Source organism: Alexandromys fortis, unplaced genomic scaffold (assembly GCF_014885135.2).
Source record: "Alexandromys fortis isolate MF-2015 unplaced genomic scaffold, M_Fortis_MF-2015_v1.1 scaffold_36, whole genome shotgun sequence".
In the NCBI taxonomy this organism is placed as follows: domain Eukaryota; kingdom Metazoa; phylum Chordata; class Mammalia; order Rodentia; family Cricetidae; genus Alexandromys; species Alexandromys fortis.
In genome coordinates, this window is record NW_026067915.1 from 6,240,471 (window position 1) to 6,255,347 (window position 14,877).

The following is a 14,877-nucleotide window of genomic DNA, read 5'->3' on the forward strand; positions in this document are numbered from 1 at the left end:
TGAACTTATGAAAAAAATCATTTTATTTTTATACTTCAAAAACCAAGTGAGAAGATAGGCACATTCATGAGTTATGTTCTCAGCCTCTAATGTAAAACAAAGAAGACTGAGTACGCACTCTAATGTATTTTTCAAGTCTGTAACAGAATCTAAAAACCATTATAAAATTTAGGTATGAGACATCAAACCTCTGAGAGTTGATAGGACAATGACATCATGTTCCATCTAATCAGACAGAACAATGTACATGACAGCTCGGCCTCAAAGAGTAAGAACGAAGTGCAGACGTTCCGGCTCCGTCTACTCATGCTTCAGTAGTAAGGACTCAAACAACAGACTCCTCCTATCAGTAACAGCACATCAGTGTTAACATTCACCATTAACATTGAACAAGCTCAGGAACAGTTTATTCTGATAGGTTATGAAATACAAAACTTAACACTTACCTTTATTTTGTCAAGCTTTTATAAAAACTGATGGTATTACACAGAGCAAACCCATCAATTTCCAAAGCATGCCCAGAGAAATAGAAGACAGAGCACAAACAAACAGTAGAAGGAACAGACTCAGGGTTGTGCTACACTCTAGGCCAAGGCAGCTGCCTAGAAAATTCAGAGGAGCAAGGCCAGCACAGGATCTCCCAAGTACATCCTGGTTCATATACTATCTATATGAGTTTGGGACTTTTTATTCTGTAAGTATAGTAGTCTATACTCTCTAAGAAATAGGCTTAAAAATATACATATGAAACAGTAATAAAGGTTAATTATTCAGCTGAAGTGTTTGATTTATGAGCAAGGAATGACAAAATGATATTGACAAAGTATATTTATATTAAAATAAAATGGAGACAAAGACGTGTTACTATAATCTGTCATAAATTCCAACCCGGCCTTGTTTTTTACTCTATGACTGTGTGTTAACTACAATTACTCTAACTGTAATACCAATGACAGCCCTGAACTAATTCTGCTAGAATTAAAAGACTCACATCTCTATGAAAAACAAAACAACTACAAAAAAACAACCATTTAGACTTACAAAGAAGAGCAAACATTTACTTCAATCGCAGTATATGCTTTTCAGTCACAGAAGAAAGAAAAGAAAGTGATCAGACAGTGGTCATATCCTGTGCAAAATAAAAAAAAACGTAAAATACAAAAATGGTAGCACAAAGTATCAGTCTGCTTATACTGCAGGAAAAAGGTAACACGGGAGCTGAGATATGGCACTCCTGGCAATTTCTAAACCAAATAGAATGCCTTTGAAATGATTAAATTTATTTGTGTATTAGTAAGAAAGCCCCACCACCATAAATAGTACAATATTTAAAAATAAAAAAAAATATTTATATCCATCTAAGACAGACAGTGTATTTGTACATTAGAACTCTTTAAGTGCAGAAGGTGGTTCAGGTTTTGTCTTCTGTATTTTTAATTCAGTACTTGCCCATATGTTTACAAAGTTCCACTCAATTGCAAAGCCAATTCAAATCAAGGATTATGTTATCAAAGCTGCATAATTTCATTTGGGACTACCAAACAGGTTAAAGGCTGAAATCAAGTCTTTAACATTAATGTTCATTTTTAGTCAATGGAAAGTTAAAAAGTCCTTAAATCTTCATTATCCTCTTGAACTTGCCCTTCTAAATGATCCTTGGACTGCAATTCCTAGTTTGCAAATTAAAAAAATGCAATATGCATCATACTTCAAGAAAAGACGATGATGTCGAACTCGCATTCTTCTGGATCTTTTCCCTGCTTCTTTCAACCTTCTTTATAATTTCAGACACAATGCACACTGACGAGGTAAGACCCAAAAGAAACAACAGATCTGCAAGAGAAAACAAACTGAGTTTTACAATTCTTCTTACACAGCAGCAGCTTATGTATTAAAACACACTGTTTCAAGTATTTCATGTGGTAGACTATTCCTATGAACTAAAAATGCTGAGATGGAGGACAAGCAAGGTGGCCCATAGGTAAAAGCCTCGCTAGCAAAGCTAGAGTACCCAGTTCAACCCAGAACCCACGAGGGAGGGTGTCCAGACCTCTGTGCGGGGGCTGCAGCACAAGCGCCTGCACACAACACACACCAATGATGAACCTTAGAACATGTATGGAAGGGAATGCTCAAATAAACTGCCCAAAGTCACACAGCTAACAGAGCAGTCAGAGCCAGAACCCAGACTCCAGGCCACCTCCTCTGAATCCTAAGTTCACATAGTGACTTTAATAGCAACATCAAGGGTTTCCTATTTGATAGGACAGGTCTTTCACAAAGCACTCTTCAAGCAGTAGTAACAAGGCCTGACTGACAGTTTTAGACACTGCATTTCTAAACCTAGGACTGTCTGCTAATAGTAGTCACACAATCTCTACTCTTATTTGTTTAAAAAAAATGGATCTGTGCTTTGAAAATTCTGCTTTTTAAAAAGTGGAAGCAATACGAATATAGAAATAGAATATTAAAATTAAACTAGCTCAAATTTTAAGGTAAACTTCAACTTATACCAAAAAAAAATAGGAATCATAAAACTCACTTCATAAATACACAAATTAACTTTTAAAAAAAGTCTAAGAAATAGGGCAGGCACAAGCCTTCAATTCCAACACTCAGGAGGCAGAGGCTGGTGGATCTCTGTGAGTTCAGGCCAGCCTGGTCTACAAGAGCTAGTTCCAGGACAGGCTCCAAAGCTACAGAGAAGCACCGTCTTGGAAGAAAAAATAAAAAAAAAAAATAAAAAAAAAATTAAAAAATAAAGGCACATTTCCAAATACACTCTCCACATACTTAAGAACATTAATTTTTGATGCATCTGATGGAGGTGGTTGTTTGTAGTGCTGAAGATAAAACCAAGGGCTGCAAAGCGGTAGTGGCAATGTCTTTAATCCCAGCACTCAGGAGGCAGAGGCACGTGGATCCCTGTGAGTTCAAGGCCAACCTGGTCTAGAGAGGATAGCAAGGGCTGTTACACAGAGAAACCCTACTTACATAGAGAAAGACTGGCTTGAAAAAAAACAAAACAACAAAAAAAGAAAAAGACCAAGCGCCTTAGCTTGCCAGCCAAACATCACCAGCGAGCTCTATAGCTAGTCTTGCACCATGTACTTAATGCATATGAAAGAAGAATAATTTCCACAGAAACATTATAAAAGTTAATGTCTCTTGGATCAAACTGAGATTTCATCAAGTAAGAATGTATGAGAATGGTGAAATATTAAATATTAAGTTTATTTAAAAATGACTAAGTTTTAAGAACAATTTGATTTAATATAAGCATAAGTATAGTTCTCTCATTTCATGAAAGAAATGTCCTGAATTTTTTAAAATAAATTGAAATATAAACTACAATTAATCTACAAGTTTTGTGAGTTGCTGTATTTCAAAATCACCAAACATGATTTTATAACAACTGATGTAATAAATAAATAAATGAATAAATGAAAATGAGTTTTCCTCTGAATATCCTGAAATGCAAACATTTCATTTGTTACAAGTAAAGGCAGTTGCTTTTCTATTTCCTATTTTAAAATAGCTTTTTATTATGATAAACACATTAGAAAATACAATAATCATCTATTGTACATAGACAGCATTTTCTTTACCCAGTATACTTAGGCTCTCGGTCTGAAAAACCTTCTGAAGTGGAGGGAAGTAAATAACAAGTAACTGTCCCATGATGGATCCAAGAACTGCATAGCAAAACATCTTATTACTGCAGAGTCCAATCTCAAACACAGACTTGGTCTGTTGAAAAATAGAGAGTTCTAATTATTCCACCCTGGTCATTAGAGTTTGTTCAAGTCTAAATAACCGGTATCATTGGATTCTATCATGCCAACACCATAAAGACTAAAGGAAATTCTAATCCAACTTTTATTTTCCAAGGAGTTTATGGGGGGAGGGCAAAGAGATTCTAAGGACCAAAAGTAGTGAATGTCTGTAGCAAAACAGCATTTGTTGGCTATGGCAGGACTGCTGCACACATGTCAAGGATACTGAGCATGCACTCAAGCAGGTCTGACTGCATGGACAAGATCCAGCCAGCTAAACCCCAGCATGAAGAAAAGGGTCCATGAAGTTCCAACCCTAGCTAGAAAGCTACAGACAACTGATTGCTGGGGAAAAGAGTAAGTTTTCCCCAGATAACCTAGCTATGCTCAGGAAGAGAGTCTTACAGTCATGTGTATATGGGCAACAAGAAGCAGACTCAATGAGTATTTTAAAAAAAGAAAAAAAAATGAAGTGGGGAGGGAGCAATAAGGGAGGCTTTGGAGAGGAGGGAGTAAGAAGTAGATCTGACCAAAACACATTATATGAACATATCAAATTCTCAAACAATAAAAAATTAAAGTTAGCAGATTATATTTACTATATCTATATCTTTACATATATGTACATCACAATAATAGCCAATAAAGAAAAACCACTTTGAAAGGAAGAGTATATAAAAAGTTGGAGAAAGGGTACATAAGAGGGACTAGAGGGAAGAATGGAAAGAGGAAAAGAGGTAATTACATTCTAATTAAAATTAAAGAAAAAAAATTGCACACTGGGGAGTTTAGATCCCCACCCACAACGTGAAAAGCCAGGACTGAGTACTGGCTATAATCTTAGCCAGCCCCAACAGGTGGAGACAGGTAGATTTCAAGGGTTACCTGTAGGTGGAGGCTGCTTTTTCATTCCCATCCGCCAAGACCCGAAATAATTACTCAGAAACTATATTAACTGCAACACAGTTTGGCCTACTAGCTTAGGCTTCTTGTGAACTAACTCTTCCATCTTAAATTAGCCTATTTCTATTATTCTTTGTATCTCCCCAAGGCTGTGGTCTACCAGGTAAAGTTTTGGCGTCTATCTCCTTGGTAGCAACATGGTGTCTCCCTGCCTGACTCCAAGGCTTTCTCTCTCCCCTCCCTCCCTCCCTCCCTNCTCTCTCTCTCTCTCTCTCTCTCTCTCTCTCTCTCTCTCTCATATATACACACATCAGTTCACTGGTCAACAATCTCACTAATCTGTGAGTTCCAGGTTCAATGAAAGGCTGAACAAACAAAGACATACAGTGAGGTAATCATCTCAAAAAAAAAAAAAGAAAGAAAGAAACAAAGGCAAAAGCAAAAGGACACTTACTAAGAAGCTTCAGTTATAAAAATGAGTCCATAAAAAGAAAAATACTTGAGTACTTGCGGTGCTTTAAATAAGAATGGCCCATAGGCTCATATACTTGAATGTTTAATCACCAGTTTAGCACTACTTGAGAAGGATTAGGAGGTATGGCTTTATTGGGAGAAGTGTGTCACTAGGGGTGGGCTTTCTGTGCATGTGTCCCTGTCCCCCGCCCCCCCCCCGCCCCCCGTTTATGGATTAGGATGTAGTCTCAGCTATTCTCCAGGACCATACCTGCCATGCTCTCTGTCATGATTAAGAAGGAACTAAGTCTGAAACTGTAAGCAAGCCTCCAACTGAATGTTTTCTAAAAGTTGCCTTGGTCGTGGTGGCTCTTCACAGCAAGAAAACACCGACTAAGATAATACCTCCAAAATATTAATAAATTTTATTCATATTTTGTGAACTCTTTTCTAACCATTCACTAAAGTAGACAAACTCAAACACTTTCTCAAGAAAAACACCTAATTATGTGTATATGAAAAAGGTAACCACCTTTCACATAACAAACACAAGTACTAGTTTCTAAAACAAGTAGTCTAAATTAGTGATAAATCACTGTCCTTGGAAAGTTCTAGTATAATAGATGCTAACAGATACAGTCAAGGACTCATCAAGGGTTAAGGCTTTCAAGCCAGGTAGTGGTGGTGCATGCCTTTATTCACAGCACTCAGGCGGCAGAAGCAGGCAGATCTCCATGAGTTCAAGGCCAGCCTGGTTTGCAGAGCGAATGCCAGGACAGGAACTAAAGCTATAGAGAGAACCTCTGTCTTGAAAAACAAAAACAGGGTGGGGCGGGGGGGCACTAAGGCCTTCAAAGGGTAAAAGACTCCTAGAAGCCAAAGAGAAACCAGAGTGTATAAAGCTTTGAAGCTGCAGTGAATGCCGTGTACACAGAACTGGTTTTCAAGGACACTATGCTCTCAGGAGGACCAGAGGTTCTGGTGCTGGCACAGCATTCTTTATCGAAATGGCAAACATAGTTTAATGTACAACACGGGAAGAAAAAAATAAGAATCTAAACGTTGACACAATGACAGATGTAAGGAACAACAAACATCCTTTTAACAAGACTTTCTAAAATGAGACTAATATTATCTTTACAGCCCGTGAGGTTTGTCCTATGTTCAGACATTGTACTGACTGGTTTTGTATGTCAACTTGACACAAGCTAGAGTCATCAGAGAGGAAGAAGCCTCAGTTAAGGAGATGCCTCCATGAGATGCAGTTGTACCACATTTTCTCAATCATTGATCAATGGAGGAGGGCCCAGCCCATGGTATGTGGTGCCATCCCTGGGCTGGTGGTCCTGGATTCTCTAAGAAAGTAGGCTAGGCAAGGCATGGGGAACAAACTAGTAAACAGCAGCAACTCCCCTCCCCCATAATCTCTGCATCAGCTCCAGCCTCCATATTCCTGCCCTGTTTGAGTTCCTGTACTGAATTCCTTCAGTGGTGAAAAAACTGTAGAAGTATAGGCCTAATAAACCCTTTCCTACCCAACTTGCTTTTTGGTCATGGTGTTTAGTTGCAGCAACTGGCACCCTATCTAAGACAGATGTTAGCCTAAAGCTACTCTATAGCTATAGCTAATAACTGAAGAAAGACCAGATCTCCTCTGAGATCAAACCCCATCGTTATTGTTGACCATAGAACATCTTTATAGTAAAATGTGTGGTACTGTAATCTGTGGCTACAAAACCAAAGCTAAAATATTTATAATCTATCTACTTCCTTATAAAAGGGTTCTTCTCAAACAGGTGAAGACCATTTAAGCATACCTGAGATCTGGAACTCAATGCATTGAACATGTCAAAAAACACAAAGCAAGTGAAAGTCATTGTTGTGTCTCGTGGTGTTATCACATTGTCTCGAAGCTGCCAAGAAGAAAGACAAAATGACCTCTTTCCCCCCTTTGCGGCAGAATAAAATGGATAAACATTAACATTACATGCTTTCAAAATGAAATAGCTTCCGTCCAAACAGGACACTTAAAAACTATCTGAATTTTCTATAAACCACTTAGTGAATAAATACAGTCTACATGAAAGTTAAAAAATCTCTCATGGGCCGGGCGATGGTGGCGCACGCCTTTAATCCCAGCACTCGGGAGGCAGAGGCAGGTGGATCTCTGTGAGTTCGAGACCAGCCTGGTCTACAGAGCTAGTTCCAGGACAGGCTCCAAAGCCACAGAGAAACCCTGTCTCGAAAAAAAAAAAAATCTCTCATGGGCTAGGTATCAGAAATTAAAATACTGGCACTATTTAACACAGCCATGTAAGATTTTATTTTCTGATTTTCCCAAATTTCCAACCACATGATACTTTACTATATACTTAATGACTATAGTTCCTTAACCTGTATTTTTCAATCAGAAGGCTCTTCACTTGCCAAACATCTGTACAACACACCAAAAAAACTAAGAATCCTACTACAGAGATACATGGTAACACAGCAGTTTATCAGTGAATATACCTCTCGCCAGAAGACAAACAAAGTCCCACAAACAATGATTATTGATGAAACAAGTATTTTAAGTATCAAATTTTTTGTCAAAATGCTGTCCTTCCAGTTTCGAGGAGGTTTGCGAATGACGTCTTTATCCACTGGCTCTACTCCAAGGCTTAAAAAGAGAAAACAAATAAAGTACTTTGAAATGTTTACACTCACTTTCATAGTCTAACTAGCTTCAATTATCTAGTAAACTAAATGTTTTCTTTTAAAAATAAAATGTTGAATATAAAGAAAATACTGGCCATGATTATTTGAAAACTATCACTGTTGGACATGCTGATATAATGTCTATAGTACTAACTACTAGCAAGAAGGAAGGGAAGAAAAGAAGGAAAGGGAGAGAGGGCAGGAAGACTACTGATTTTGTCATCTTCTGAATTCTTACACTTATGCTTTGCGCGAGGTATGACAGACAATTGATAGCCAACTTTCAAAAGACCATCCAATTTCATTTACATATAAATTGATTTTTCAAATCCATAACCTACCAAGGAAATGATATAGTTCATGCAAGGATGTCTTTGATTAGGAGGATTTACTGGGATGACCATGACAGATATCACCCAATTACCATACTATTAAAAACGACACTGAAATATTTGAACATGTATTTTAGCAAGGCTCTTAAACAAAATTCAGACATAAAACTTGGAGAGATGGTGTTGATGCAGTATTATGAAAGTATCCCCTTTGTACTAAGAGCCTGGAACTCCTGCCAGACTTCAGCAGAGTTAACAATACACCTTGAGGTAAGGTAACAACTGCTATCCTACTAAGTACTCAGCATGTATAACCTGCGTTTAAGAGAACAGTAACAAAACCAATCTTGTCTTAGACTTCCCATGTAATCAACTTTTACAGTTTGAGCTAATACGTAGCTGTAATCTTCAGTTACATACTTTGCAATGCTCCGACCCAGAGTAATGCATACGTGTCTTCATGTGTATTATAACCATTTGCTGGAAACGGCAAATGAGCTGAAAGCAACCTTATAAAATGAATACCCACAAATGCTGGACACACATTAGGATATTGCTTGATAGTGTCTATTATCCGGGTCAGTTGGAGTAAGTGACTTAATTCCTTATAAAACTCTAGTTAAAATTGCTGTAAAGTATCCACCATTCCTTCCACATGTGAAGCATTCTGTGCTGTTCAATAAGAGCCCTTTATTAGGGACAGATATAACAAACACAGATACACAGACCACAATACAACTCTCAGGCAGGCAGAGATTCTCAGATTCATACATCTGTCATAAAACAGAAGACACAGGAAAAATGAAGAAGGAATGTAAATACTGTAAGCACTGGCTTGCTCTTGGTTAAATAACAATGACGGGGGGGGGGGCATTGATTCCTTCCCATAGTGCAACATCAATGCATCGGTGGTGATCAAGTTTATTGTTAATGTGTTCAAACTGACTGTAGAAAATTTCTCCATTATATCCAGTTCTGTCCAAAAAACAAGAAAGAACTGCAATTGTTCCATGATCTGTTTGGACCCAAAAGCTGGCACCTGAGACAATGTAAACAATCAGATCTATGCTGAATGAATGGGCAATCAAAGAGAATAAATGATATGCAGACGTGACAATCCCTAAGAAGCATGTTGCTGGAAAGTGTACATGATGAAAGTCTGACAGATCTTACTCACAGCTGCCTTCTCTTTTCAGTTCATCCATGAAGAAACTCTTACCTCTGAGCTGGCGGTCCATCCATAATAATATTGATCCACAAAATCTGCATTGCATTCAGAGGGTTAGGAAAGTTCATTAACGTAGCCAATGAGATTAAAGTTAATGCTGCTATACTCCTGTTGAGAAAGAGTCATTTAAAAATTAGCACAATAAATTTTATACATTTTATGAGCACTTAAGCCTCATATTACTAGGGCTGGGAAACCAGCTCAGCTGGTAAAATATTTTCTGAGTAAAAGCCTGATAACCTGATTTAGATCCTCAGAACCAAAGGTGAAAAGTTAGGGGCACAGTGGTGCACACCTGCAATCCCAGTACTGGGGACGGAGAGACAAGAAGTTTCCAGAAACTTGCTGGAGGAGCAAAATGGTTAATCAGTGAACCCAGGTTCAGTAAAGACATATCATCAAAACTTAAGGTAGGAGATGACTGAGAAAAAATCCAATGTCAATATCTGGGCTCCACATGTAAGTACATACATGTATACACAGAAATAGGTACATTAACGAACATATTCACTACATAAAAAAATCATGTTCTACATATTTTAAAGAAATCCTATTAATTCAATTGAGCTATGCTTCATTCATATAAATATTTTGTTAAGAAGCTAAGGGAAATTTTTGAAAGTGAGTCTGATTCTGCAGCTCAGGGTCTTGCTGTATAGACTGGGCTGCCTCAAACAACAATCTACTTGGTCTCCCAGGTGATACAATAAAAAATGAGAGCCACCTATCAGGCAAGCTAAGAGTATTTTAACAGAAGACTTTTCTAAAAAAAAAAAAAAAAAAAATCTTATGCAACAACAACAAAAATACAAAGACCTCCTAACCCTGACAGAGGCTTTCACCTAAGTAATACAGACCAGGCCTCTTGAATTCTCCTGCCTCAGCCTTCTAGAGTGCTGGGATTACAGATGTGCCACCAAGCCCAGGTGAAAGGAAGGATTTTTAGACCTACCACAAAGTCAGCTTCAAAAATATTTAACAACTTTGACTAGAGAAAACCTATTTTATTTTTAGAAAAAGATACCAAGAAACATTACTGAGATTTGACACATCCCCTTTTAGATTTCAGAACCAATTATATAAATCCCAAAGGTTTATGCAAGCATCCTTTAGTTGGGAGTTGGTCGGGTTGCAGGATCTCCTTCAAATGCCAGGTCCCAGTCACTTACATAAATGGCGAATATAAAATGACAAAATATCTACCTATTATTTATACATTTCCTATTATATACTTTAGATCATCCCTTTGAGAGCATCTAATATGACCTAAACGGTATGTTCATAGCTGTTAATACTTTTTTCTTTTTAGAAAACTACTTATAAGCAATCTTCAAGAATATAAGTAGGAAGTTTCTAGACATTCTGCTCAAGTTTTACTTCTCAAATAATTTCTCTAGAAGACCCACTGGCAAAAGTTCTTGCAAACTTACGTGCTCAGTTGAAATCTAACAAAATTCTTAATGTTATTATAAATGCCTTTACCCTCTTCAATTGCAGACCTGAAATTTAAAAATAATGAAATAAGAAACTACCATATAAAATATACCCATATGAAAACATTTCTAAACTAAGTTTCCAACTAAATAATAATTAGCATGTTTTAAAAAAAATTATTATTAGGTAAGAGTAGGAAAGATGGATCTGTTTTGTTTTTCAAGATAAGAGTTTCTCTGTGTAGCCCTGGCTGTCCTGGAACTCACTCTGCAGATCAGGCTGTCCTGGAACTTACAGAGATCCACCTGCCTGTGCCTCCCCAGTGCTGAATTAGAGGTGTATATTACCACCACAGCCTGGCCCAAATTCTTACTCTTTTTTTTTCCCCCAAATTCTTACTCTTAAAAAAAAAAAAAAGTTGGCTAGAAAGATGGCGATGGCTGAGCACTGAGAGAGGGGCATGCTGCTCCTGCAGAGGACCTGCGCTCTACTTCCAGGACCATGTCAAGTGGCTCACAACCATCCGTAACTCCAGTTTGTGGAGGAATACCACCTCTGGTCTCCAGAGACACCTGTACCATTATGTATACTCATACATGTAATTAAAAATAAATCTTTAAAAAAAACATGTATTACCTCTCTCCACACAAGAGAGATTTCTATATATTTCTGGTAATAAAACAATGACATTCTATATCCTTCATAGCTCATTTTTCTTAGTAGGTTAAATTAAAACATGTCAAAAATTAAATGGCATTGAGTTATATAAGAATTATGAAATTTATTTATTGTTTCTATATAACTATGAAGAATTTAAAGATATGGTTTACAAAGATTTACTTAGGAATTCTCGGATTTACTTGGTTGAGTCTAGGGAAAGGTGAATTCTTAAAACAACTGCATCCTCCAAGATTTTTAGATAAATGGGGGACAAAAACACCACTCTTCTTGCAAAAAGTTGGCATATGCAGAGTCCTGTGCTCCAAAGTGAACCCCTTTAGGCCATATTTGGATAATAAAGCATGGCAGGACTCATTAGAATTCATCACTGTGGGGAGTTATGGACAGTGAGATTCACATGACCTCCCCCACCAGCATTAACCTGGAATCTCAATCAACTGAAAACACGGACTACCAAAGGCATTCGGGGCTAAGATGCTGTCTCATGAAAACAAAGGGCAACAAGAACACGCACTAATATATAAAAATATTCATGAATGTTAACTTAACTTTTAATGCTGCATGTATGTCTTCCATAACCTCAACCTAACTAAAATACAGACTCTGCAAGAAGGGTCACTGTTGTGCCATCACTCCATGCCCAGAAAAACATGACACGTGGCTGTCACTCAGTAAATACTCCTTAAATGAACAGTCTTCTCATTTGTTATGTGTGTTCCACTGACACAAATAATTTTCTCTTCAACTACATAAAGCAAGATTCTCCAAAACAAAATCATATTTTAGTTTGCCCAATCCTGCTAATTCTTTTCAAACTGAATTATCTGAAGGTGAGATGCACGTAGGCAAGGAAAACCAATGTCTCACATTATTGTTTGAAAGTCATCATCCACCAAGATCATGTCTGCAGCTTCTTTGCAAACATCTGTGCCAGTCTGGCCCATGGCAACTCCAATGTCTGCAGCCTTCAGAGCAACGGCATCATTTACTCCATCTCCTGTCATGGCTACAACTGACCCATTCTTTTGGAGAGACTAAGAGGGCCAGAAAAGAAGAGCAGAGAGAACTGTTCTGATTTTTTGAAATTATATAAAAGGATAAGGAAATATTATCAATCACTTTTTACATAATTAAGATTAGAAAAAATACATAACCACTTTTTTGGTCAACTTAAATACATCAAAGTCTTTATAAAATAAATCTTAGAAAATACTGTTAATAGTATTCCCAACCAAGAGAAATGTGTATCTGAAATGTGACAGTTAACTATATAATGGTTCGTAACTAGGGGTATTTTCATTATCCAGAGAACATCTAACAACGTTTGGTGGCATTTTGACTATCTTAAGTTGTAGGATGGCACTGGTACCTACTGGGTAGGAGCTAAGGATGATACTAAACATTCTAGAATACTCAGGAGAGCCCTATCACTCCTACCTACAAATAACCCATCCTAAGATATTAACAACCTCAAAACTCAGAAGTTCTCAACTATACAATGTCTGGCTACTATATGTAACAATTAAATCTGCTTATCTGTTGGATAAAATTCCAGTTGATTTATACAATTAAACAGAACATAAAAATATTCCAGGAAATGATGCATCATACATACAGCAGGTGGTGCTAAAACATTGCTAATGCCTGGTGACATGCAAGTGGTATTGGCGTTCAACACACTGCTCACTAATTTGTGGAGCATGTTATCTATTGAAAACATAGCTTGGTTAGTGAACTGATGGAAATAATAAGCCTTCTTGATACCGCTCACTCTTATAAAACATCTTTCTTACACTGACACAGTGTCTATCACTATGCATCCCAGCTATATTACACGTCTACACTCTGTTTAAAGAGGCTGTACTGGAAAATGCTTAATAGCTTTCTTCTATGTCTTTATATGCCAACCATCTCTTTTAAGGTATAACTCTTAAAGAATTATACCCGTTTTGTCTCATAATACCCTAAAACTTTGCCATACTCTTTGTAATGAACAAAAGACAAAGTAGCAACATTTTGTAAAGAGAATTGAAAATAATTTAGTTGTCAGACACCCACCTTAATAATTTTCATCTTGTGTCTTGGGCTTGCTCTGTAAAATACCGCAACCTGTTAAAACACAGACACACTAAAAATCTCTGATGCTAACAAGTGCCAGTGTTTCTAAGTAACATTTTTAACAATTTAGTCTGGCACAAAGGCTGAAATTAGTTAATGCCATTTATGTGCCAAGATACCTACCTTGTGCAGGGATTCAATCTTTACCAAAGAAAAGGGTATATTCATCATAAGAAACATAATCTCAACATGTGTGTCCTCACAACACTAGTGTACAACAGGAACTGCTTTTCTCTTTGGTGTGTCTCAGAGAAGAATGGCTGCTTCCCAATGTCTGAGGGGCTATTTTCACAGTGTGATGTAGGTGCCCCCTCTTGATCTGGAATAATACATAAGCCTCTCTTCAACTGTAATTCAAAGCTACTTAATGATCACAATTATCTCTTCATAACTCTTCTGTGTACTCCTATCACCGTGCCAAATGCCAACCAGAATAGTGAGTCTTGTACCCTTAACTTTCACCTTATTTTGTAACATTGCCAGCCCTTACACCTCTCTCACACAGTCCCAGTGGGGAAGTGAGAAAGGGGAGCTTCATGGCATCCTCCTCCATAAAACCAGTAATGAATGTCATATCAGTTCATACTTCTCACTAACTGTAAGCATCCATGTTGCAAATCATAAGTAATCTTTTGAATTTTATTATTTGTTTCCCAGTCTAGCAAAAGGGAGCAGCAGTGACTAAAGAACAAAACATAACCACTGTGGTTTGGAAGTAGAAATGAGGAAGAGGAGAACAGACAGTGGAAAGCCGCATTATAAAAGAAAAGAATACAGAGAAATACTGGGGTTGGGGAAAACACCAAATAAAAATCCACAAAAGGCCTCCACATTTTCAGGAGGACTCTTCAAGGGCATTTCATTCTTCCGCTTAGCACTGCTCTGGGAATTGAACTTGTGGTCAGCATTCACAGTTCTTTAGAATGGCATAAAATGACAGGGTGAGATGGGGAAAGGAAGTCAGGGAGAAAATAGGAAAACATTAAAAAAGAGGTTCATGAAAAAAGAGATTGAAAGATTAGAACAACCTGTCACAGTCCTCAAATCTAGGAGACTTCCTACTGATGTACTGGATAAGCTGTAGGTGAACTACAGAAAATGAAACCATGAGTGTGAGGATTTGTTAACAGAGTAAACAAAAACAAGTACTAATATCAAAAACAGAAAACAGAATGAACAAGGACACTCAGTTCTATCTATGGACAACGGGACAGAATCCAAAATAAATCACAAATGGAAAATGCTAAGAACTTTC

General features: G+C 37.4%; 1 protein-coding gene across 4 annotated transcripts in view; it reads right to left on the reverse strand.

The window, feature by feature from the left end:
- The window catches only part of Atp2c1 (ATPase secretory pathway Ca2+ transporting 1), a 113,768-nt gene continuing 98,891 nt past the window's right edge, over positions 1-14,877 (reverse strand). For all 4 annotated transcript variants that reach the window (XM_050139196.1, XM_050139198.1, XM_050139199.1 and 1 more), the window contains 8 exons: positions 13,563-13,613; positions 12,372-12,538; positions 10,820-10,888; positions 9,381-9,497; positions 7,644-7,791; positions 6,950-7,045; positions 3,609-3,750; positions 1-1,833 (listed from right to left, as the gene is read on the reverse strand). In XM_050139196.1, the coding sequence (XP_049995153.1) occupies positions 1,703-1,833; positions 3,609-3,750; positions 6,950-7,045; positions 7,644-7,791; positions 9,381-9,497; positions 10,820-10,888; positions 12,372-12,538; positions 13,563-13,613 (921 nt within the window). In that variant the 3' untranslated portion in view covers positions 1-1,702. The remainder of the gene's footprint in view (positions 1,834-3,608; positions 3,751-6,949; positions 7,046-7,643; positions 7,792-9,380; positions 9,498-10,819; positions 10,889-12,371; positions 12,539-13,562; positions 13,614-14,877) is intronic.